Below are 27,071 nucleotides of genomic sequence, written 5' to 3' on the forward strand. Positions count from 1 at the left end.
ACAATTGATAAAAAACAAATAATAAAATTTGTAATAATGAAAAGGAGGGAAATAGTGAGAGCCGGAAAATCACTTAATTTTAATTATATTCTGCAACGTTTCGTCAGTACATTTGCTGACCTCTTGAGGCTTCATTAACAGAAAAACAACAAATTATTAACAATAAAGTTGCAAATGTAATTTTAATAGCATATAATTATATGTATATCTGTGTGCCTGATTTCTCTCGTAGTCAAATTATTATAGGCTGAAAAGGAATAGCTCGTAGTCAGTCATTTTAAAATACAGTAAGATATCAAGTATTTCAACATACATATATATATTCTTCATCTATTATCCCTTCCCCATCGATCTTAATAAAGACTTATAAATATGACTAACTGTAAGATATCGTAGAACCTCTTTTATTGAAAGTGTTTTTAAGTAAGCCGATGTGCAACATTTCGGATATTCTGCGTTTCTTATAATTCTTTTCATATCTTAGCTTTGTCCCAGTCAAATTCGTGTAAGAGAGTTCTTCTATGTGTAGCTACTACTGTATCTGAGTCAATGTTTTTTTTGTGTTCATTTAATCTAATTTTGAAGGATCGTTTAATTTCACCTATGTAGATCGCTGAACATTGTTTGCAGTTAAAACTGTAGACAATACCAGTGTTGTCTAATAAATCAGATGTGTCTTTTCCTAAACGAATGAGTTCTTGTAATGGTTTTTGTAATAAAAGGATTGGAGTAATGTCATGTTTTCTTTAACACAGAAGAATATTTTTGAAAGATATTGTATTATTATTTGGAATAGCGACTATGGCTAGTTTTTGATTTATTAGAATTTAGAATTATTCTTTCTTTTTTTATATTTGCTAACATAGGTGAAAGTAAACTATTCTTAAAAATTAGATCAAATGAACACAAAAAAACATTGACTCATACAATAGTAGCTACACATAGAAGAACTCTTCAACACGAATTTGACTGGGACAAAGCTAAGATATTGGATTATGAAAAGAATTATAGAAAACGCAGAATATTTGAAATGCTGCACATCGGCTTACTCAAAAACACTTTCAATAGAAAAGAGGTTATACAATATCTTAGTCATATTTATAAACCTTTATTAAGATCGATGAAGAAGGGATGATAGAGGAAGAATATACGAGTATATATATATATATATATGGGTGATTCCAGCAGTTTTTTAAAATTGGCTGCGCAGGGGGGTCAGCCGATCTTCTCGGCGATTTTTTCTACGATAGAGTATGTCAAAAGAAGCCTTTTGGCTATCTCAGATTTTCGTTAAAATATATATATGTCCATATATATTTTTTCAAAGTCTGAAAATCCACCTGTTTTTATCTATTTTTGAAAAATCGTAGCTCCGCGAGTTTTCAATATTTTTCAACGTGCGACATCTCATTTGATTCGTCTACTTTTATACTTTCAAGAAAAATATTGTTCATTTATAAAAAGTGACAGTTACCGGGTGTACTCTGACAATATTCGTACGCTTTTTAGGGTCAATTTGATGCTCATATTCCGAGTACTGTAACTTGATCAATTTTTAATATTTTTGAACCAACCGTATGTCATTTTTTTTGTCTTTTTAAGACCTTTCATTTAAGATCCAACGCATCTCAATCGATGCATTAGAACCAGAGATATAGCCGATAAAAGTTGGCCGTTTTTTCAAAAATAGACATTATCAAAGGCGAAAAAAAAAACGCATTCAATTTTTTTTCTACTTTGAGGCGGTTTTAGTTAGCTCAAATCGAGTAGAACATGCTCTGAAATTTTCACGATATGACCCTTTTTCATTTTCAAATAAAACGATTACAAAAATTGGCGATTACGATTTTTTCAAAAATGGTCATTTTCAAACGGCTATATCTCTAGTTTTAATGCGTCCATTGAGATGCGCCGGATCTCAAATTACAGGTCTTAAAAAGACAAAAAAAAATGACACGCGGTTGGTTCAAAAATATTGAAAATTGGCCAAGTTACAGTGACCCTAAAAGCGTACAAATATCGTCAGAGTACACCCGGTAGCTGTCACTTTTTATAAATGAACAATTTTTTTCTTGAAAGTATAAAAATAGACGAATCAAATGAGACGTCGCACGTTGAAAAATATTGAAAACTCGCGGAGCTACGATTTTTCAAAAATAGCCAAAAACAGGTAGATTTTCAGACTTTGAAAAAATATATATGGACATATATATATTTTAACGAAAATCTGAGATAGCCAAAAGGCTTCTTTTGACATACTCTATCATAGAAAAAATCGCCGAGAAGATCGGCTGACTCCCCTGCGCAGCCAATTTTAAAAAACTGCTGGAATCACCCATATATATATATAACGCAACGGTAATCGATTCTATTAATCGATCCGTTTGCGATTCTGTTACTCGCGTGTTAGTTCGAACGATTAAGAGAGAGAGAGGGCGCGCGAGCGTTTGAAATAGGCAGTTAAGCCTCAGCTGCTTTCGCGATAATACCGCTAAATTATTTTGCACTCTGTTCGCCGTTTTCATAAAGTTTTCTGGGACGATTTTTACGTGCGGGAATGGAACAACAAAAGCAGCAAGCAGCAGCAGTTTAGCAGCAGCAAATTGCAGCCGATTGGAGAGCGAGGCAACGTAGCTGATTGATTGGAGGAGCATCGGCAGTTGATTTCTTTTCATCAACAATTACGGCTGATCACCTAATTGCACCGCAGGGTAGGTGCACCTCCCTTTATTATTGCGTGACAAAATACGTTCGGAAATATTTTGTCAACCTCGATATTGAATCTTTTTGTATTTGCTCCAAGCGTTAGATTTCGCGGTAGCTTTTGAATGCTCTCTCTCTCTCTCTCTCTCACTGAATATTAATAATTCATTGTAAATCCTATTCGCGTGCGTTAGTCTGTCGGCCCATAAAAGACTATAGTTTTTATAGATTAAAGTTAGTTAATTTTATTCGCCGATTACATCATTTCATTTCCTATTAGCTTAAGTGATTTATAAAGGCTTAGGTTTTAATCCGATTTCATCTAGCGGATTAACCCATTAACGTCCAAAATGTCAAAATTTCTTGCACGTTTTCAAAGTGATTTTTTCCTATGTAATTGGCGTTGAAAAAATTCTTGAACCACATATTCTAATGTAAAATTGCATGCTCTTTCAGAATCTGTTGCCAGAATCATGATAAAACTCACAGAAAAAGAGATATGCTCGGTTGAAAAATAAAAAATACCTAAATTTTCGAAAAAAAAATTTTTAGGATTTTTTTTCGAAGTGTTACGGTGAAGATATCACCTTGCGACCGTGATCAAAGGTGATCATGGGATTTGAAGTTTAACAGGGAATTTTTTTGTTTACCTTGAACCATCGCTTCTTTACAAAATGGCGGAAAAAACGAATTTTTTTTTTTTCAATCTTCATCAACTTTTTTCTCAAAATCTATGGTCTTTAGAAAAAAATTCATAAAAACAAAAATGCCTTAGAATCGCTTGAGGAATATTGTCAAATTTTTTCAGAATTTTTTGAGACATTTTTGAAAATCCCATTTCTCAAGTTTCCCGGAAAATCAAAAATTGTCTCAAAAAATTCTGAAAAAATTTGAGAATGTTCCTTGAGTGATTCTGAGACATTTTTGTTTTTATGAATTTTTCTCTAAAGTCCATAGATTTCGAGAAAAAAATTGATAAAGTCGAAAAAATAAAAATTCGTTTCGGCCGATGTGTTGAAAACCTATTGGTAAAAAAACGTTCTGTCTACGAAAACTCGGAAAAAATTTTAATATTGCTCGAATGATTCTAACTTATTTTCATTCTTTTTTCAAAGACTTATAGATTCCGACAAAAATTTCATCCTTTATTTCCATTTCATTTCGGCAGATAAGCGTAATTTTTGGTCTTATGTATTCATGAATATTCGTCTTTTTTTGTTCTCTTCTTTCGTGTTTTTGTACATACGGATGAGTGATAAATAAACGAAATCATTAATTTCATACATTATGTCGCGGAAACGTGTAAGATCTTCTGAATATGAATCAGATTCTTCAGATAGTGATTCAGAACGCATCGTATTGATTCCGGATCCTGACTATTCAGGTTCCGATGATTCTGGTTCCGATTTTGATTCAGATTGCGAACATGAAATACCCAATATCACTTACAATAAAGCTCGTGCAAATTATTCTGAAAAACAAGATAAACTTGAAAAAGGTCATGAATTCACTTGGATTGAGGGTGAAAAGTTACACCCTGATTCTTGTGAAGATAAAGTATTATTGTCCGAATCGCAAAAAAAGAAAATACGTAGGAGCGAACCTTTTCAATTGTTTGAAACCTTTTTTTCTATTGAAATGAAAAAATATATTATTGATGCGTGTAAAGACAATGGTTATGATCTGAAATTGAAAGATCTTGATACTTTTATTGGAATAGTTATTTTTTCTACATTCAATCCCAGAAAATCACAGAGAGAATACTGGTCATCTGATCCGTATTTATCTAATGAAGTAGTTTCTTCTGTAATGTCTCGCCAACAATTTGAAATCACAAAATCTAAATTGAAGTTTTCAAAAAACAAAGACAAAGATTCAAATGATCGAGGATGGCGCGTTCGTTCTCTACTGAAACTTTTTAAAAATAACATCATGAAATTCGGAATATGGAGAACTGCTCTATCCGTTGATGAGATGATGACCAAATCCTATTCAAAAACTGTTTTGAAACAATTTATTCGAGGAAAACCGATAAGATTTGGTTTGAAATTTTGGAGCTTGTGTACTTCGGACGGCTATCTACTGAATTTGGATCTTTATTGCGGCAAGAATTCTCAAATTAGAGATAAGTTATCTAAATGTGCTTTAGGTTCACGAGTAGTATTATATTTATTACAACCATTTTTTCAAATAATAAGTTATAACAAAATTTCTCAATTTCATCTGTACTTTGACAACTTCTTCACGAATATGGATTTGGTATTACATTTGAAGAAATTGCGTTTGAAATGCACTGGTACTATCAGAGATAATCGAGTCAAAGAAAAAAATGTGCTTGATAAGAAAGCTCCAAGAGGGACATATGTGGTGAAGCACGACGTAAACAGTGGCATAAATTTCATTACTATCATGGATTCGAAGCCCGTCTCAATAGCTTCAACTGCAGCAGGTGTCAATCCTCTATCTATTTCAAAAAGATACAGCGCAGAGGCTAAATCTAAAATTGAAATACCTTTTCCGCAAGCTTTTCACCTATATAACAAATTCATGGGAGGTGTTGACCTGCATGACGGACATTGCAATGACATACTCCCAAGTATACGATCAAAAAAATGGACATGGGTAGTTTTTATGAGACTTATACAGGCGTCTATTACTAATTCTCTTGTAATTTTCAATGCTGCTAACGATGGAAAGAAAAAAGTTGGAATAAAAGAGTTCACTATTTCGATTGCCAAATACTACTTACAAAAAAGTAGTCGCAAAAGTAAAGCACATGAACGATCTAATAGTGACAAATTGAGGATTTGTTCGAATGGAAACTGTCCAATAAGAACAAAAATTTTCTGCAAAACATGTAATTTAAATATTTTGAATAAATGTTGGCTAAAAAAGCACAGCTAAAAGTATGAATAAGTGAGAGGCAAGGGGACTCACGGAAAACAAACACCCCGAGACATGAGAGGCAAGGGGACTCACGAAAAACAAGCACGCCGAGACGTGAGAGGCAAGGGGACTCACGAAAAACAAGCACCCCGAGACGTGAGAGGCAAGGGGACTCACGAAAAACAAGCACCCCGAGACGTGAGAGGCAAGGGGACTCACGGAAAACAAGCACCCCGAGACGTGAGAGACAAGGGGACTCACGGGAAAAAAGTACCCCAAAGGAGACAGAATTTTACCACGTCCACGCCGTAGTCTCTGGGTAACACTAAGAGTAAAAAAATGTTCCTAAAATTTGCACAGAACTCGTTTTTTACCAATAGGTTTTTAGAACATAGCGGCCGAAACGAATTTTTATTTTTTCAACTTTATCAATTTTTTTCTCGAGATCTATGGACTTTAGAAAAAAATTCATAAGAACAAAAATGTCTTAGAATCACTCGAGAAACATTCTAAAATTTTTTCAGAATTTTTGGAGACATTTTTGAAAATTCCATTTCCTAAGTTTCCCGGAAAATCAAAAATTGTCTCAAAAAATTCTGAAAAAATTTGAGAATATTCCTCGAGCGATTCTAAGGCATTTTTGTTTTTATGAATTTTTTTCTAAAGACCATAGATTTTGAGAAAAAAGTTGATGAAGATTGAAAAAAAAAAAATTCGTTTTTTCCGCCATTTTGTAAAGAAGCGATGGTTCAAGGTAAACAAAAAAATTCCCTGTTAAACTTCAAATCCCATGATCACCTTTGATCACGGTCGCAAGGTGATATCTTCACCGTAACACTTCGAAAAAAAATCCTAAAAATTTTTTTTTTCGAAAATTTAGGTATTTTTTATTTTTCAATCGAGCATATCTCTTTTTCTGTGAGTTTTATCATGATTCTGGCAACAGATTCTGAAAGAGCATGCAATTTTACATCAGAATATGTGATTCAAGAATTTTTTCAACGCCAATTACATAGGAAAAAATCACTTTGAAAACGTGCAAGAAATTTTGACATTTTGGACGTTAATGGGTTAAGCGGATTAGGCATAAAGCCACTCACACCTAAGATACATCGAGTGTCACAAGTTAAGTGACTTAAGGAGAGTTCAACTCAGTTGGAAAGAAGACACCAAAACGAAATCATCTGACGTAGAGGCGGAACACGTACAACTATACGTGTTTAACGGAGCAGCGGTTAGCTCTGCATCGTGAGAGTTTGTCCTTAAATAAATTTTCCATTTTTGTAGATAACACCTCCCCCGTTACAATATATATATATGTATGTGTGTATGCATGTATGTACGAGTATGTGTGTGTGCGTGTGCAAAATACTGTGTGTTGAAATACTTGATTTCTTACTGTATTGTAACGTGACTGGCTACGAGCTATTCGTTTTAGCTGATAATAATTTGACTAGGAGAGAAATCAAGTACGCACATATACATACTCGTATAATTATATGCCATTAAAATTACATTTGCAAATTTATTGTTAATAATTTTTTGTTTTTCTGTTAATAAAGCCTGAAGAGATCAGCAAATGTGCTGACGAAACGTTGCTGAATATAATTTAAATTAAATAAATTTCCAGCTTTCACTATTTCCCTTCTTTCCATTATTACAAATTTTATCCTTTAAGAAAACTAAAGCGTATCAAGACAGTATGTTACGTGATAAAAAATAAACCAATTCGATGGGATATAAAATAGTTTGGAATGTGCGGTGCTGATGGATATTTCTTTGACTGTGACAGATACTATGGAAAAGGCACTCATAATGATGAATTATCAAGTATTGCTTTAGGAAGCGAAGTTGTTTTATCTATGAGCAAAGCTTTATTTTTATCAAGTTATAGAAAGAAAATTAAAGAATTCCATTTTTGGTTTGATAATTACTACACAAATTCAAACCTACTTGAGAGTTCTGCTAGGCGCATAAAGGTAGCAGGCATTATTTCTTACCTGGAGAAGGGACTGAAGAGAGCCAAACGCACGGTTGAAGAGACTACTTTTATTGGTTCTGCTGCTGGTGTTACCGCCTGGTGTCCAAAATTTACTATTATCACTTGTTATTAGTACAATACTTAATGTATTTATGTAATTTGACCATTTATTTTGTAAATAAATTAGCAAAAAATTTATCTGATCATTTTATTGGGGTTTATTACATTTTCTGCTCTTGTTGTTATACGAGGTCTGTCCGGAAAGTATCGGCCCTACCTTTATATTTTCGTGCTAGCGTTATTCTTTATCATCTGTTGGGTGGCATCCTTCAAAGTTATCCCCACTTGATTGAATAACACGGTTCCATCGATGTTTTCACCTTTCAAAACAGTCCTGGAACTCACTTTTAGGGATAGCCTTAAGTACACTCGTCGTATTGTTTTCAACCGTTGTTTTGTCATCGAATCGGTGTCCTTTGAGTGGTTTTTTTAGTTTTGGAAACAGCCAAAAGTCACAAGGGGCTATGTCGGGACTGTATGGAGGTTGTCGAAGCAATACGATATTGTGTTTGCTCAAAAACTGCTGCACAAGATTGGATGAATGCGCTGGTACATTATCGTGATGGAGAAGCCAGTCACCACTTTCCCAAAAGTACGGCCGTTTTCTTCTTACCGCATCACGCAAACGTTTCAAAATTTGAACGTAGTATTCTTTATTGATTGTCTGACCTGTTGGTGCATATTTGTGATGTACAACACCTTCACAATCAACAAAAACAATTAACATTGACCTAACATTGCCCCGACTTTGACGGGCTTTTTTTGGTCTTGGCGATTCAGAATGCTTCCACTGTGAAGATTGTTGTTTTATTTCAGGATCATAACCATAAACCCATGATTCATCACCTGTAATAACTTTTATAAGCAGATTATCATTATTATTGACCATTTCCAGATTTCCAGAGCGATTTCTAAGCGAATGTTCTTCTCCTCTGCTGTGAGCAATTTTGGGATGAATTTCGCACACACGCGTTTCATTCCTAAATTTTCGGTTAAAATTTCTGAAATGATAGTTTTTGGTATACCAAGGTCTTCTTCTAGTTCTCGCACAGTCATACGACGATCTTGTTCGATTGCAAGTCGCACCCGCTCAATATTATCTACGGTTTTTGTCGTCAAAGGTCGGCCGGAACGAGAATCACTATCGACGGAAGTGCTACCATCCTTGAACCGTTTATACCACTCTTTTATTCGTGTTTTGCTCATACACTCGCTTCCGAAGGCCTTCTGCATCGTTTCAATACTTTCCGAACTCGTTTTTCCGAGTTGAAAGCAAAATTTGATGCAAATTCGTTGATCTTGTTTTTTAGTCATTTTTGACAATATCGAAATCCAACGAACGCGAAAAAGGCACTGTAAACAAAGACACGCTGCGCATGAACTATACGTCCTACAGGTGTCAGTAAGTAACCAATAGATTCGTGAGGCTTTACTGTTGACGTTTCTGTCCGGTAGAGGTCGCTCGAACACTATGGCGCGAAGATATAAACGTAGGCCCGATACTTTTCGGACAGACCTCGTATTAATGAAAAAGATAGTCTACATAATGTATGATGTAGACGTTAATCAAATGCAATATGTGTTCAAAAACAATATTTGTAATTAGGATATTTAAACTAAATTTATCATGCTTAGCTAGTTTTTCTCATTAAACATGATATTTTTTATTCAAGTTTTAATTGAAGTAGTCCTTGACCCGCGTCGGCCACCTGTAATTATCACGCGAGGGTAGGAGACGCCAAAGAACCATTGAACGAGCGGCGATAAGGTTAACGCAGAAATAACTTTGGGAGGGGCGGCTCGGGTAGCTGGTCCAGAAAACGGGTGTGCGTCGGTGAATGGGCTTCTACTGAGAAGCGGATAGTCGAAGGGCTCCTTCAAGGTCGTCTTGCTAGTAGGTAGTCTTATGCGTACTCGGAAGTATTGAACGGAAGTGGCGCACGATTGCGATGTCGAGGTACTGACGCGCGCTAACCTGCCCCTCCTACACGGCAATCCGATCGCGAAAGCTACGAGGGAGAAGTGAATTATAGGTTACACAAAGAAGAAAACACTGATTATCAAGGAAAGTCTATTTATTAAATAAGTCAAAATCTGGTTATACGGTTTGCCCCAAACTCAAAATTTTACTAAACTGTCTGCGCAAAATCAAGCTATTATTTTCGTCTAACTATTGCTATGCTCTTTGTTCATTGTCGGCTCAAGGTCAAGCTATGCTAAATTCCAACTTGTTACTATACTCCATGCTAAGATATACACCAAGATCAAACTATGCTAAATTCCTATCTATTCCTTTTGTTCCCGGCAATGCCAATTTGCTCTCACAAATAAATATTCCTGATTTATTATTTATTTGACGACGCGATTTAATTTGTCTATCCACGCCGACGCAATTCCCCCTTTTCCAGCACGCGAGTTATTCATAAGGCGTACCGCAACGCGATTACAGCCCGCACTTGCGATGGATACGGATCAGGTCCGTTGATCGGTCATGGAACGCTAGAGAAGGAAGACGACACTACTTACGCACTGAGGGTTAGCCAAAGATCTGTCGAGGATTTTCGTGGGTACGCGAGGCCTACTCTAATTCCCTCACATGCGTCCGCGATTTTGAAAAACATACTCACTCGTGCTGTGAAGCTGTCGGTCCGCACGGCTATCGTCCTTTGTCTCTCTCTCTCTTTCTTTGATTACCTCTCCTATTTTCGTGCAGATTCTTGTGATGTTCGTATCTCTTAAATATAATTAATAGTTCGTATTCTCATGGTCTTGTTACGTTAATGAGTAAGAATTCGTTTCTATTCAAATTTACTCTAATTGTTAATATGAAATAAATAGATAAATCAAGTATATGTAAATATGAATAAAGTTCCAAGGAAAGTCAGACTATTCCCCAGAGCTAAAGTCTTCCTTATAAAGGATATAATTTAGCCCAAGTTTCTTATAGCGCGAAATGTTCTATAAGTTGAGCACGAATTAGAGGATAGGAAAGGTCTTGCTTAGTTAATCACTATGAGAGAAAGAACTTAGGTATTTATTCAATCTCATGCGCTTACTTTACAATATTACAATATTTACAATAGAACAATATTAAATTATTACATAACTTTATAGCTTATTAATTTTAGAAGTAATTTCTAAAAAGAAATATTCAAATTAGTTAATAACATTTGAATTATAACAAATTTTCATATTTGTAACGGTTTTATCTTAATCTTATAACGCAATTACTAGATTAATTATCTAAGATTTATAAATTACAAAGCTATCATTATTACGTATAAAATTAACGCTTTCGTTCTATATACAACTCATTGTTTAAATTAATTATTAATTAATTATTTATTAATAACAGTTACTATTTAACTGTTATTAATGAAACCAATTCTTACTCATGTTTCTTAGATATTCATTTTGAATATAGAATATTTACATTTTTCTAATAATTAATATTCATAGTGTAATAAACAAATTAACTTTACATATTAAAATTCCTTATTATTTAATAATTAAACGCAATTTGTATTATTATATTCTAAATATATGTACTAAAATCTATATAATAAATGCTTTGTTATATCAAAATTACGTCTAATTAACATATTTTATTCAAATAACAAAAATTATTATATCTATATCTATCAATCTGTGACGTCACGCTCCTTATATGGTCATGAAATTAGACTAGAATTAGTGAAGTGGCGCCGTTTAAGATGCTAATTGATGTAAATAGATAGATGAGTTTAACGGGTTGCAGTGATACAGAGAAATAATAAACTAGCTCATAGATAGGACCGTTACATAGCCCCCTCTTGAGACTGAATGATCTATGAGAAAGAAGTCTCATGATTCAGCTCTCTATGAGCTTTTATTATTATTCTTTTTGTTTTTTTTTTGTTTTTTTTTTTTGTTTTTGGCTTATTTTTTATTTATTTATTTATTTACATTAAAAATTTTCCTGGAGTTGGAGGTCGCTCTAGTCGCGTTGAGGCTATTTTCTTTTTTAATTCCTCGATCTTTTCCTCCGTCCTAGCAATCCTTGCAGCCACACGGTGAGCTTAAGAAAGGTTGAAATAAAAAGTACCCCGACCATGGCTTTTATTTCAGGAATGTTTTCTATAAGGCTCAAGGATACTAGAAAGCATGGTAGTAAATTAACCGGCGGAGGGCTTTTTAAAAAATTAAAATTTGATATTTAAAAAAATTTTTTCTAATTAATACTAAATTTAGAACTTGTAAATTTTTTAAATGTGATTTGTTTCTATTAGCATACTATGAGCAATAGAGTTATAATTATATTATAATTATAATTATAGTTATAATTATAATTATAATCATAGTTAAATTATAATTATGCGCGGGTTAAAAGAATTATAACGTTCCCTATCGATTTAATGTATGAAAGTAATGAGATATATAGTAGATGACAGTCCTAAACCTTTGGTATGTGAGGTAAATAAAGACGGAAAAACTTTGAATGACATTCACATTCCCTCTTTAGTACAATCAACGCGTGCTTCACGCAGAGTTTCATTTCTCGCCGATGGTTACACTCGTAATACGTACATCAATCGTTTCAGTTTTGTTGAATATTACAGTACAGTTATAACTGAAATATCATCATTCTTGTGTGTGTGTGTGTAAAAAATGCCGCATACAGTTCTCACTCATGATGAAAATCGATGCAAAGTGTGTTTATATTGTTTCCAAAAAAAGAAAAGTATGTTTGTCGTTAAAAATCAGTTGAAAGAACACACAAAAACTGTTTTCAATGAAGTCATAAATTTAGATGATAACAGAATACCGGCAAGTTTGTGCAATAGTTGTCGATTGAAAGTTTTTGATGCAAGTAAAAATAAGAAAATTATGAGTGCACCAGATTTAAGTATGTTTACACAACAGTTAGCAATAAAAACAAGATCAAAAAGCAGCATGAAATGTGATTGCTTAGTTTGTAACATTGCATGAGGTCAACCTGCGAATTTTATGAGTAATAGAGGCGATTTGGATATACAATCTGCAAGTGAGTCCTGAAAGTGATACGTAAAGCTTGATATATTTTATTTGTCTATTTACATCATTTATTTCAGCAAAAAAATCAAAACCTAAAAAAGCAAATGCAGAAAAACGGTGCTCATTCTGTTTTAGTATTGTTAGACAAGGAAAAGCTCATGAATGTAACAAAACTTCTTTGGTCAATAATGTATCATCTTATGTTCTTCAAAAATCACCAAAGTCGCAAAGTCAAATACTTTCATCATTGATAAAGGAAAAGTCAGAAGAGGAGGATGATTCTCAAGCCACGGGTTTAGTATTTACTCGATTACACGGCCCATCTTTGTCTATTCAAATAGAACAAACTGATAAAAATGCAATTAGAAAACAACAAATATTATCTGCTGATGATATGTTGAAAATTAAAACCAATCTCAATCTTAGTGATCGTCAAACCTTGTCGATGGCTTCTTCTATTCGCACAGCCACGAAGAATCGAAAATCAATTGAAACAGACTTGAAATCGAAGCTTTCAAATAGCGCTCACTCATTAGACCATTTTTTTTCTTACAAAACATTTTCATTTGTGAACGTAAAAGCTGACACAGCTTCTGATGATGAGAAAATTGTCGTATACTGTACTGATCTTTCTGCTTTCATTGAACACATTAAAGAAGAACGGAAAGTTACTGATTGTTATTTGAAATTGGGCATCGATGGAGGTGGCGGTTTCCTCAAAATTTGCCTATCAGTGCAATCAACATCTGTAGTAAGTGAACCGAAACGGTTAAAATACAATGCAGGTATTACTTCTAAAAAATTTAGGGATTTCGGTGTAAAAAAGTTATTTATACTAGCGATAGCTCCAAATTCCCAAGAAAATTACGAAAATGTTCATAAACTTTTTTCAAAACTAAACATAGCCGATTCTTCTTACGAGTACAAGATTGCAACAGATTTGAAATTGGCTAATATTTTAGTTGGGATCATGACCCACAGTAGCCTTTATCCATGCACTTGGTGCTACGCTAACAAAAATGAACTCGAAAAATGTGGTACGTTGAGAACGTATGAAAATACTTTAGAGAATTATAAAAAATGACTTGCATTTGAATCATCTAGAAGGAATTCAAAAAAATCGTCGAAGTCATTTGCTAAAAGTTTTTACAATTGCATTCATCCGCCATTATTGAAAACTAATCAAGGTGAATCGTTTCTAGACGTCATACCACCACCTGAACTTCATTTAATGCTTGGAGTCGTTAACACGATTTTTTCAGACATGTTGAAGAAGTTTGAAAAAGATTCTATGTCTTGGGCAAAAGCCTGTTACGCTGAGCGAGAAATTACCCATGGTACCCCAGCATTCAAAGGAAACTCTTGCAAAAAGCTGCTGAAGAATGTAGATAAACTACGAAGCATGAAAAATGTAGGATTATTGAAGTATGCACAAGCTTTCGATGATTTCGAAAAAGTAGTTTCTTCATGTTTTGGGAATAATCTCGATAAAGATTATAAGAAATACATACAATGTTTTAAAACCAGCTATATAGATTTGGAAAGCAGTATTACGCCTAAAGTACACGCAGTGTTTTATCAAGTTCAGCAATTTTGTGAAAAATACAATATGGCTTTGGGAGTTTTTAGTGAACAAGCGATGGAATCTGTTCACCATGATTTCAAATCAGTTTGGAACGTAAATAGAATTTCATCGGTGCATGCTAATTACGGACAAAGACTATTACGAACAGTATGTCAATACAATAGCTCACATATTTAAAACATTAAAAAAGTTTAAATTTAATTATGTAAAAATTATTAATGTAAAATTGAAAAAAAATAAATAAAAAATAGAAAATTGTGATTTTTTGAAAAGCCCTCCGCCGATTAATTTACTGCCATTCTTTCTAGTATCCTTGAGCCTTATAGAAAACATTCCTGAAATAAAATCTGTGGTCGGGGTACTTTTTATTTCAACCTTTCTTAAGCTCACCGTGGCCAGTTTCTTAATTTTCTTCTGCATCCTGCGCTTCCGCTTCCTTAAGGTGGTAGATAAGGATGTGTGGAAGGCATAGGAGCAACTGGACAGGGCACACTAGACTGTACGAAGGGAATCGTGGATTTCTTTTTTGTTTCTACCTTTGCCATCCAAGAAGGCTTGGATGGTGTCTGAGTGCTTTTGCACAAGGACCAAGGCACCATGTTTTGCGATGGCACAAAAGTTTTAGATGATGGAAATGGAATATAGTGTCTCACGTCAGACGTATTAGTCTGAGTTCCTTGACTCTTCTCCATCATCTTCGAAAATTGTTAAATCACTTTCTCCAGCATTCACATATATCAGATGAATATGCAAATTTGCTTGGAGAGAGAATGTATCCCCTAGTGGCTAAGTTTGGTACGGCTTTAATAGAGATGCATGAAATACGCCTCTATCTTTACCGTTCTTGTATCTTAGTAAGTATGTATCTAAGCCAATTATAGCTTTGATTATATACGGGCTTTCATATAAGTTTAAAAATTTTTTGATTATTTCTTCTTCTTTATTACTTATATTTTGACTCCGTAATAAAACATTCTCATTAATTTTATATTGATAATGACGGGTATTTTTATTGATATTATTTGCACGTTTTATAAGTTTTGAGTGAATTTTCTCCTCTATTCCTTCTATTTAATTATAATCCGTTGGCACCTTCGTTTTGATACCTGGTATCCATTGATGCCAAAACCTCTCCGGTATAATATGGAGGTATGCTTCCGTAGGAGTTATTTCAATTGTTTCGTGATATACACAGTTCATTATTTGTTGTATTTTGGGAATTAATGGAGCCCAACCTTTATGGTTATTGTTGGCATACGCTCTTAAAAATCTTCCCAGTTCTCAGTGAATTCTTTCCACGATATTACTTTGTGGATGACGAATACTATAAAATATTAATTTTATAATGTTAGATAAAAGTTTCTCTTTCCATGCTTTTGCTGTGAACTGTGTTCCATGATCACATACTATTGCTAAAGGTTTTCCATAGTTTGGTATATAATGTTCAAAGATTCTTTTTATAGTTGTATACGAGGTGTGTTCAAAAAATAACGAGAATTTTCGTTTTATGAAAAAAATATTTATTTATTCATCTACATTAATGTTGTCGCCTTCAAAGTAGTCCCCTTCGGATACAATACACTTATGCCAACGCTTTTTCCAATCCTCGAAACACTTTCGAAACTCGATCTTTGTAATAGCTTTTAGCTCTTTCAGCGATTCGCTTTTAATGTCATCTATGCTTGTAAAACGACGGCCTTTTAATGTTCTCTTTATTTTTGGAAATAGAAAAAAGTCACATGGAGCCATATCTGGCGAATATGGAGGCTGAGGCATCGTTACAGTTTCGTTTTTGGCCAAAAATTCACGAACAAGCAATGAAGTGTGAGCAGACGCATTATCGTGGTGCAAAAGCCATGAATTGTTTTGCCACAAATCCGGGCGTTTTTTTCGGATTGCTTCACGCAAACGACGTTGAACTTGTAGGTAGTACTGCTTATTGATTGTTTGACCTTGTGGCAAGAATTCATAATGCACTATGCCATTAAAATCGAAGAACACAGTGAGCATAACCTTCACATTCGACCGCACTTGTCGAGCCTTTTTCGGTCTTGGCGATCCAGAATGCCTCCACTGGGACGATTGAGCCTTAGTTTCGACATCATATCCGTAAACCCATGTTTCGTCACCTGTTATAACACGTTTTAGTAGTTCTGCATCGTTATTGACTTCATTTAGCGACTCCTGAGCAATCCTTCCATTCGCCGCTGTTTTTGTTCGAAATTCAACAATTTTGGAACGAATTTTGCTGTCATGCGTTTCATACCCAAAACATTCGAAAAAATTTGATGGCATGAGCCAACTGATATGCCAACATCATCAGCGACTTCTCTGATTGTGTTTCGGCGATCGTTCATAACCATTTCTTTCACTTTTTTCACGTTTTCATCGGTTGTTGATGTGCTTGGGCGTCCGGGTCGTTCGTCATCTTCAACGTTTTCGTGGCCATCTTGGAAACGCTTATACCACTCATAAATCCTTGCTTTACTCATAGCAGACTCACTATATGCCTTTGTTAACATTTGACAAACTTTACTACACTTTATTTCATTTTTTACGCAAAATTTAATACAAATTCTTTGATCCATTTTTTTTCACAAACGAAAATCGCCGAGCTCGAAAAACACGTCTAACGTTAGCGGCTGCCACTTAAAAAGTAAGCAATGAATATTGCTGAAAATTTTATCGTACTTCAGGAGCATGTGTACCAACATAATAAAAAAAAATTTTATACAAGCGGACTCTCCAAACCCGCGAAATTTAAAAATTCTCGTTACTTTTTGAACACACCTCGTATGTAGTTGATCTTCTTATAGGATACGTTACTACAAATTTACTAAAACAATCTATGGTTGTTAGAATGTATTTGACTCCACCTCGTGAAGTAGGTAATGAACCATAGAAATCTATCGATAATAGATCATTTGGTTTTTCAACAAGTATAGGCTGCATAATTGATGATATCTTTTTTGTGTAATATTTTGTACGTTGACATAAGTCGCAACGATTTATTGTTTTAGCGACTTTTTTGCGAAGCTTGTAAATATAAAAGTTTTCTTGTAACATCCTCATAATTTTTCTAGATCCAATATGACCATAAACTTCATGTATTTCTTGGATTTATTCTGCAATTATTATTTCTGGTAATAATAATTTATTGCTGACTTTATCTTTTTTATATATTAAATTGTTATTAACTATATATCTATGATCAACATTTTCTTTATTTTTTAAATTTTGTATATAGTCATCTTTTTGTTGTAATTAATATCAAATTCTTGAAATGTTTAATCAAATCTTGAGAAGGATCTTTCATCAACATAGCAATCTGAATTTCATCGGTGTAGTGGTTGCTGCAGTCCGTTATATGTGTAACGTTTGAATCTATCTCGCGTTATGAAAACAATAGTTCGGACTCTTTATATTGAATTCGCAATTACGTCTCCGAGAAAAGCAAGAAGTTGACACGCGCGTAATCTAAGTAATAAAAAAAAATCTTTCGAGTAGTAAACCACGAGGCTTACCAACTCGATGAGTTGTTTCGAAATGCAATTGAGAGCAATCGCATCTATCGGGGAGAGGCCCGACAGCGCCGCAATCACTGCTCAATTTAATCTCTCAACAGCAAATATATTTCAGGTGGGAAGATATCTAAGGCTGCTTTTTTCTCATGAGAGAGATAGTCTCATGAGTTGAGCGCTTAGAGATCTGTAGGATGGGAGTTTAACATGCTAACCACTGAACAAGAAATTCGTCTCAGGAAATAGCTGAGGCTTTATTTCTATAATAGTGCTCGCGCTGCCAAGCAAGGTAGGAAAGTGAGTCCTCTTACCGCAGCGACGAGCGAATTTATACATGCGAAATGGGCTCCTTTCTACGCTTGGTAGCCCCTACAACGCTATTTTTGTCATTTACGCAAATTTTGTACATGTTTTATCGCAAAATGGCTCGATCGAAATTGCAATTCTACGATTTAAAAAATTAAATTTGAAATGATGAATTTTTAACATAAATTCCATCTCGAGGAAAAATCGCCTTTCAAAGTTATAAGCTATACAATTTAATAATCAAATTACGCCACTTTTACAATAAAATTATGGAAAATTTTTATATGAAACAATCGCTTGTGGTTAGAAGAATGTTACTCAAATAAAAAATGATTAATGTTGCTCTCTAATTTTGAATAATAATTAAAAAACAGATTCGCAAATTTCTTTTTTAGCGGTTTAAAAATCAGCAAATTAGTGACAATCATAATCATCAATTTTACAGATACGTATGATCGATTTGTTATCTAACAGTGTTATTTTAATTGTTTAAAAAAATTATAAATTGTTTATTTATTGATAACTTAGTGAATAATTAGTTATCAAAGTGTCAAATTCTTGCTTTTCTGTTTCAATACGTCGAGGTTGTAATCGCATGCTCGAAATAACAATATCGTTGTTTATTGCAAAATAACTAACAATATTAACTTGTAGATTAAATTTGACTAACAAATATCGACTTGAGAGTTATAACAACACGAAATTCAGGATCAGCGCATCAAATTTAACTAAGAAATACTTTTGTTCGTTTAAAAAACTTCATAATTGACGATTTTCTGTTGTAAACAATAAATTTTCCCACGGTCGTGACGTCACGCTCCTTATATGGTAATGTTTTCGCAGAGTTGCCCTAACACATTTGCATATACGTGTGAAAAACGCCTACGCTCAATTACCGCTTTTCTTTAATAGTCTCGTGTGTGACGGGTTGCCGTTTTGCAGAGGAAAATAGGAGACAAATCAGACTGGACCGTTACATATGTCTTGATAGAAAGTCAGCGGCTTTATTCTTATTACCTGGTAAATACTCGTACGTAATGTTGTAGTCTTAAAGAAACAAGCACCACCTCACTAATCTCGCATTCGTAAATTTACAAGTAGTTAAGAATTTCAACGCTTCATGATCTATACGTATAATTATTTCTTTCGCATCTTTTAACCTTTAGAGGGCCGGAAAACGCCTAGAGGCGTAAACATTTTGTTTCATAAGTACTCAATTTTTTTCATTTAAATAACTCAATTCAGGTGTGAGGATTAACGAAGTCTCCAAACATGATTCTGCATCCAAAAATTAAATTTAAAATGGGGGATGCAATATGGCTAAGTTTCCAAGACATTTCTAGTTTCGATGTCAATCCTACTTGAAAATTATTTGTATAAGTTTCAGAAGTCACTAGTTACAATTTTTCATTCAGAATACTCATGTTTTTGGGGTCGCTGAATCCGAATCTGAAGTCGGATTGACCTCATGACCTGAGGGTCAAGGTCATTTGAAGGTCAAATTTGCAAAAAATGGCAATCGAATTTGAACAGTACATACTTATGTGTTTGAGGTCACTGAATCCAAATCTGGGGTTGGCTTGACCCCATGATCTCAGGGTCAAGGTAATTTTAAGGTCAAATTTGCAAAATGTCCATTTCGTTTGAAAATTATGTTTAGCAATAACCCGAAAGAATGTTTGAGAGAAAAAATTAGTAAACATGCTCGCTCTTGACTTTACCCAAAATTAACGACGTGGACGTGGCGAACTCCTGATTCCATGTGTGTGTATGTGTGTGTCTGTGTGCGTATAGTTGTAAGTGCTCTAAAGCATGTGTGTGTGTGTGTAGAGTTGTAGTAAGTGTACTAGAGTATGAGTGCGTGTATGGTTGTATGTGAACTAGGGTATTCTTATATTTATTTATTTTATGTTTTCACATTTTTTTACTTTTTAGAAAACTATTTTTATTTTACAATTGGTAACTACTCAATTATTTATGGCAAATTATTTTTAGTGTGATAGGTATAAAAGCAAGGAGTAATACATAATGGAATGGAGCATTTACTGTATTGGAATTTTGATTCTGCTCTTTTTTTTGTCATGAAGCACAGCGCACACCTTTTTTTCTTCTCTGTCAAAACAGGTAAATGTTTTCCCACGAGACGTGCAGAAGTGGCCTCATTGCTTTTATTCAGCTCATCATTCAATTGGAGTATATCTTCAACTATTTTCATTCTAAATTCAGGAAAAGATAATCTATTATTATTCATGTTGTACATTGCATGTGCATTTACAAGGATCATATCAACTAAGTGAAAAAACAATTTTTTGTAGCACTTCATTGACTTTCTTACGGTCTCGGTCAACAATTGTTGTTTGTCAATAAGGTCTATTCCTCCCATATTTTTATTATAATCAATTATGCACGTTGGTTTCATTTTTTTTTCGCCAGTTTTCCAGTCTCTTTTCCCTGTTTCTGAATATTCAAATTCGTGTACTGAAGTTATCATGTACACTTCTTTTTTTTTCTTGCCATTTTATAGCCATCCAGACCATGTTATGGGTCAATTGAACTTCTCCCTTTTGAAGTTTCATATTCAAGCATGGTAATCCATTTCTGTTTTTTTTTTATCGTACCGCATAATCCTGTGTCTTTCTTGTGCAAAAATTCAGTCAATTTCGGAGAAGAATACCAATTATCAACGTAAAGAATATGATCTTTGTTGAAATAAGGTTTCACCATATGAGCAACAACATCTCCTGTAACACCCAAATCGAACTTCTCGAAATCAGTATTCGCCCCTGTGTAAATAATAAAGTCCAAGATTACTCCGGTCTCACAATCTACAAGAACGAATAATTTTATACCAAATCGGTGGCGTTTCAAAGGTAGATATTGTTTGAAAGACAGTCGACCTTTCCACAAAACAAGACTTTCATCGATGCATAATTTTGTTGCTGGATCTATAATGGTCGCAAACTTGATTTTCAGATGATCTACAACCGATTTCAATTTTTTCAATGGATGATCAAATAGAATATTATTATCTGTAAAATGTAAAAACCGTAAAATTTGACGATAACGATTGCGAGTCATTGTTTTTGGAAATATGGGAGTTGATAACATTGGAGAAGTACTCCAATAGTCTTTCAGATTTCCTTTTCTGATATGTCCCATGAGAATGGATAGAGCTAAAAATTTCAAAAGTTCTTCTTTTTTCAAATCTACCCATTTAGCCATGTTCACCCGTTCCGGTTCAGGATTTTGACCTTGAAATCGATTTGTTTCTTCGCATATAAGTTTTAGAAGAACTTCATCAAAGAAAAATTCAAAATAATGAATGGAATCATTCCCATTCAATTCGATATTTTCTCTGATACCAGATCGTGATGAAAATGATTTGATAGAGGGAGAGAAAGAATTTTCATAAAATATTTCAAGACCAGGAATATACTCTAATTCATCCGTATCAATTTCTACAATTTCTGTATCAGAATCAGAATTAGAATCAGGTTCAATTTCTAGTTTAGATTCTTCACTGTTAATTGATATATTTGGAGAGATAATCAGATAATGATCCTGACAAAAAGCTATGATATAAAAGTATTCGTATAGTAGCAATAAATTGTAATAATTGATCCTGTCCGGACAGTACCACAATAACACAGCTATTTTAGATTCAAATTGTTACTATACCGCTTCTACTTATGTAAATCAATCAGCCACTTTAGATGTGGATAACGATTTTCGGGTTCGCGGCACCTAGCGGTGATTTTTGGTACTATTAGATGAATATTGTAAAATACTTTGTACATGTATATATTTTTGGACTAAATTGGAATCAAATATTTTTTTATTTGTAACAAATCGATAACAAGGACATAGCAAGGTCAACGTGATGAAAAACTCGATATTATCTTTATTTATGCTTGATAAAGATAAAAAATATTGGATTTGGATTCATCGACCGTAAAAAATGTATACAGGTGGTAGTGGTTCTAAATTGATTGCAGTAAGTTTTATAAATTTGACCTTGAGAATGACTTAGACCCTGCCCTTGTGGGGTCAAAATATCTACGGTTACAGATTCAGCAAACCAAAAAACATATACATATATGTTTTCAAGAAGGTTACCATATTTTGTAGATTTGACCTTCAAATGACCTTGGCTCTGAGGTCATGGGGTCAAACCGACACCAGATTCAGATTCAGTGACCCAAAAAACATAAAGCGCATATGCTCTGGTCCGTGGGTTTTGACTTTTATTTTTTTTTGTGTGTAATAATGTATTTGTGTAGTTTTCAAATGTAAAGAATAAAGAAACTCAGATATCGCCGGTTGATAGCGCCCTTTGTAATATTTTTGAAGTAATATTGATATAGAATGACCAGATAAAACCTAAATACAGCTAAAAATAAAAAAAATTGTGCATTTTAACGTTTTTCTGAAATTTTGAAAATTTCAACATTTGGCCTTACCGTACCGGACCGGAATACGCCTCTAGGCTTAAGGGGTCTGACTCACCAACATCGCAACTTAGTTTGGCTCTAACTCAGGGACCTTAGACTACATTCCTATAGAAAAATGCGATTTTCAAATTTTTCAAAACCCCGGCCCTCTAAAGGTTAAATACATTTTTAATTTTAAACATGATCAAGCTACAGCTTAAAAGTTCTTTTTCAGTTGTAAAATAATTTAACTCTGCTCCTTTTAAAGTTCTAGATATAAATGTTATAAGTTCTTCATCGCCTTCATTATTTAATTGTGACAAGGCAGCGGCTATAGTATGATAACTAGCATCAATTGTTAATATGTAAGGCTTACTGGGATCAGGAAATTTTAAAGTAATAATATCAATAAATATTTTTTTCACATTATTAAAAGCTGTTTCATGCTCAGGTAACCATTGATAGCCTTTGCTTTATTGCAATAAATTCATTAAAGTTTTACATATTTCAGCATAATTTTTTGCAAATTTTGTTTAAAAATTAACAAATCCAAGAAAGCTTTGTAAGCTTTTCAAATTTTTGAAGTTTTATGATTTTGAATTATTTCTAATTTACTTTTTTGAGCTTTTATACCGTATGGAGTAATAATATGTCCTAAAAATTCAATTTCTTCTTGAACTCATTTAGATTTTGAGAATTTCAATGTATAATTATCTCTACGACAACATGTAAATAATGTTCGTTAATGATGCATACAAGTATGTTCATTGAATGTTTTAGAAACGCATAGTATATCATCCACAAACGGTATTATAAATTGTTTTAAATCACCAATTAACAAATTTAAAGCTCTTACTAATGCTGCTGTACTAGTACATGTACCGAAAGGTACTTCATTAAACTTGTAGATATTACCTTCGATAATAAATACCGTGTATTTTTTACTTTCTTCATCGAGAGGAATTTGCCAAAAACTACTTGTCAAATCAAAACTAGAAATAAATTTTACTCCGAAAAAATGTTGAAAAATATCATTCATATGCAGTGGGGCTTCATAATCTTTTACTAATTTTTTGGTTCGTTTTCGAGCATCTAAACAAAATCGTGCTGATCCGTCTTTTTTAATACTTATAACAATTGGATTAATATAATTACTAATTGATTGACGAATGACGCCATTCTTTAGCATTTCTTTGATTGCAATTCGAATATTTTTTCGATAATTTAACGGTATAGGATACTGCTTTGAAAAATATGGCTCTTTATCTTTTAGAATCAATTTATTAGTATATACTTTTAATAAACCTAATTTTTTACGAAATACATCTCTGAATTTGTACACAAGCGAAGCTATCTCATTTTTTTGAGTATTGGTAAGGTTAGAACTTGCATCTACTTTCTCATTAATTTTCCCTCGAGTTAGATTCACAGAATCATCATTTATGAAGCCTGCGTCTATTTCATTACGAGTTAGATCAATGAGTGGTGGTATGTCATCACAAACCTCCTCGGTCGATTCACTCGCACTCATGCTCTCACTGCCTCTGCTCTCAATCTAGCTCAAGCTCGTTGTCGATCCCGCCGCAACATGGCCATCGCTCGGTTCCCGCGTCAAAGTCGCGTCCTGTTGCAGCTCTTCGTAACTACCTCTCAATGCCTGGAAGGTAGGTAAGTGTGTGCGTGTATGTTTGTGCGTCAGGGTGTCCTACGGGTATAGACTGGGTGGCAAGCGCTGTTAGTTTGCGTGTGGTACTTTTTCTTACGAAGTCAGCTACCAAGATCAGCTAATTTTCCTGGAGAGTGAAGAGAGTATATGATTGACAGTGTTTAATGTTATGTTAATTGAATATTTTAAGAGATTGAATATTGAATATTTTAATATTGTAGATTGAAAAATTTAAGTATTTATGAGCTTCCCTATATCCACTGTCTAGATAGGTTCTAAATGTGAAGATTCAATTTTTATTAACTTCGAGCCTTATGACTTTTATACTATAACTTTGAATTTTACACTATCACGTTCGTAACCGTCTTATCATTCAACCTATATTTTATAATCTTGATCGTTACATGACATTATCCTCAATCTAAGATGTATCAACTGACCTTTACACTTCGATTTCGTTTATATTTAAATGCTGCAGCCTCCGATGCAATAACTTGTAACGATGTAGACTGGTCATTGCCTGCATCGGGTATCTTTCTCTATCTTTAACCTCAGGCAAAAGCTTACAGCTGGAATCAGGCGCATATTTGATCACGTGCTTGATATTTGCCTTTCTTTTTCAGCGATAAAGCTAGCTGTAACATCAGCAAGAGAGAGCGAGAGTATATCAACAAGAACGGTAGGCTAGACGCGCGATACTAACCGCGCTCGGCGGTGCCACGTGCCGCCGATATGGATAGAGAGTAAAGGTAGAAGGTGTGAGCAGTTAGATCTCATACACTCGTCAATTGTCGTGAGGACCTACTAATAACCGGCCGCACTAGAGAGAGAGAAGAATATCTTTGTCGCTGTGGGTTTATCAACAGAAGGGTTCATCCTTTGGGGCAAGCCTTTCTGCTATCCTGTCGATATATCTACGAGTCTTTTTACAAATCGTTAGAGCCATCCTGCTAAGTCATCATCTAGCCTATAAGTCACTTTCTTTCCTCTCATTTTCTCTCTTTTGTTTCAGCAACTCGTGGCTTGTGTGCTGCGCCAGGCTCTTACGATCCGGCACTATTATTAGTTTAATAATTCGGTTAATTGTTTAGGTCAATGGACGAGATGGCAAGGCTTTCACGTGCCGGCTATCTCTTCCTAGAATAAGTATTTATTAAGTTAGATTAAGTTGTAAATATGTCTCAGTTAGCACTTACGAAAAGGCTTTTATAGCACTTAGAAAAAGAGATTATAGTGAATTGTTTGGAATCATTGTAACCGCCTTTCCCTGCCTTGCTGAGAGCGATACACTGCTTCCTTTACCTCCCCCTTTAAATAATTGGTAATCGAAAAAATCGTCGGTCTTTCACGGCCGACGCTGTTACAAGCTTCTAGATTTCTATCTACTTCGAGTGTTAAGATGCTATAAGCTTGAATTTTACATCGAAATTTCCATAATCGTAGAGTGTTGTACCTTATGATGCTATTATCTCAACCCATGAGATCTACTATCTACGCTACCATCCGCGATTTTGTAACTCCCGATTCATTAATTACCTTGATCCTTAAGCCACGTTACATACTATGCTAGAACAGTCTATTTGTCAATTATAATTTGTAACAAAATACGACCTCTTAAACCTAATTCATTCAATACTCGATCTTTGTAACTATGAACGCTACAACTTTCTTATTCTAGAAGTTTTTTAATAATCGCGATGTTTATACTTTTAGCTTAGAATATCTATAAAATTTAAAATGATGAACTAATTCTGAGTATAAATTCGTAATCAGCGCATCAAAATTTTTGGAATACATTAAGCTTAGACTCTTGTTCTAGATTATTCTTAAGTTTTGTTATTGAAATGTTTTAATTCATTCCTAACAATATTTTCATTCTTCTCCTTAGAATTTATATAAAATCATATATTTATATTTATATATGATTTATATATATATTTATATTTATATATGATTTTATATAAATTCTAAGGAGAAGAATGAAAATATTGTTAGGAATGAATTAAAACATTTCAATAACAAAACTTAAGAATAATCTAGAACAAGAGTCTAAGCTTAATGTATTCCAAAAATTTTGATGCGCTGATTACGAATTTATACTCAGAATTAGTTCATCATTTTAAATTTTATAGATATTCTAAGCTATAAAACAGTAAACTGTTTTATTATAAAAAGATCTATTAAAAATAGTTTTGAATGAAATAAAATGGTTTGATATTTTTTGATGAAACTAAATAAATCATAAAACAAACAAATATCTCAACATACTTACGTTTTTGTTTTCGAAATAAATAAATCCTGAATATAAAAAGAATTCTAAATTACTCCGCGATCCATAGTAAATGAAGATCTGATCATCTTTTCTAAATTTTTTCATTGCATAACATTTACAATGATTAGATTCTAAATCAAAATCAGTTGTAATCTGAAAAAAAACATATGAATCATTATCCCATTATTTAAATATAAAAGAAAACCATTTACAAACTTGAATTAAAATCCATAACTAACAAGAGTATAGTCTTCCTATATTAGTATTACAAAAAAATGTTAATGAATAATTATAAAACCAAACCAACAACGAAGAGGGAAGTTTGGTCGGTAAATTACACAATATATTCATTCTATTTTCTAGTGAAATAGTAGAACAGTTCGTTACCATTGAAATAGTCCGATTAAAATGCTTTACTTATTGACTTTAATTTTGGCTAATAAATTAAATATAAAATGGTATACTATAATTGGCAATCGAGCGTTAAATTTTTCTTAAGATTTATTGGGATCCCAATCTAATTTATACTAAAAGAACATTATAAATTTTTTTAAATAGTAGTATAAAAGATTACTTCTAAAAGTGAATTATTAAACCTAATTAGATATTTGATGTATACAGGGTGTCCCATTTTAAAGGAACCATCCC

At 33.6% G+C, this 27,071-nt stretch overlaps 1 protein-coding gene across 2 annotated transcripts in view; it reads right to left on the reverse strand.

Annotated features, from left to right (window-relative positions):
- LOC131668316 (actin-histidine N-methyltransferase) overlaps positions 1–27,071 on the reverse strand; it is a 572,960-nt gene that overhangs the window by 139,155 nt on the left and 406,734 nt on the right. For both annotated transcript variants that reach the window (XM_058942387.1, XM_058942395.1), the window contains one exon: positions 26,424–26,576. In XM_058942387.1, the coding sequence (XP_058798370.1) occupies positions 26,424–26,576 (153 nt within the window). The remainder of the gene's footprint in view (positions 1–26,423; positions 26,577–27,071) is intronic.

This window comes from Phymastichus coffea, unplaced genomic scaffold, assembly GCF_024137745.1.
Source record: "Phymastichus coffea isolate CEN01 unplaced genomic scaffold, Cenicafe_Pcof_1.1 PCOF00006, whole genome shotgun sequence".
Lineage (NCBI taxonomy): Eukaryota > Metazoa > Arthropoda > Insecta > Hymenoptera > Eulophidae > Phymastichus > Phymastichus coffea.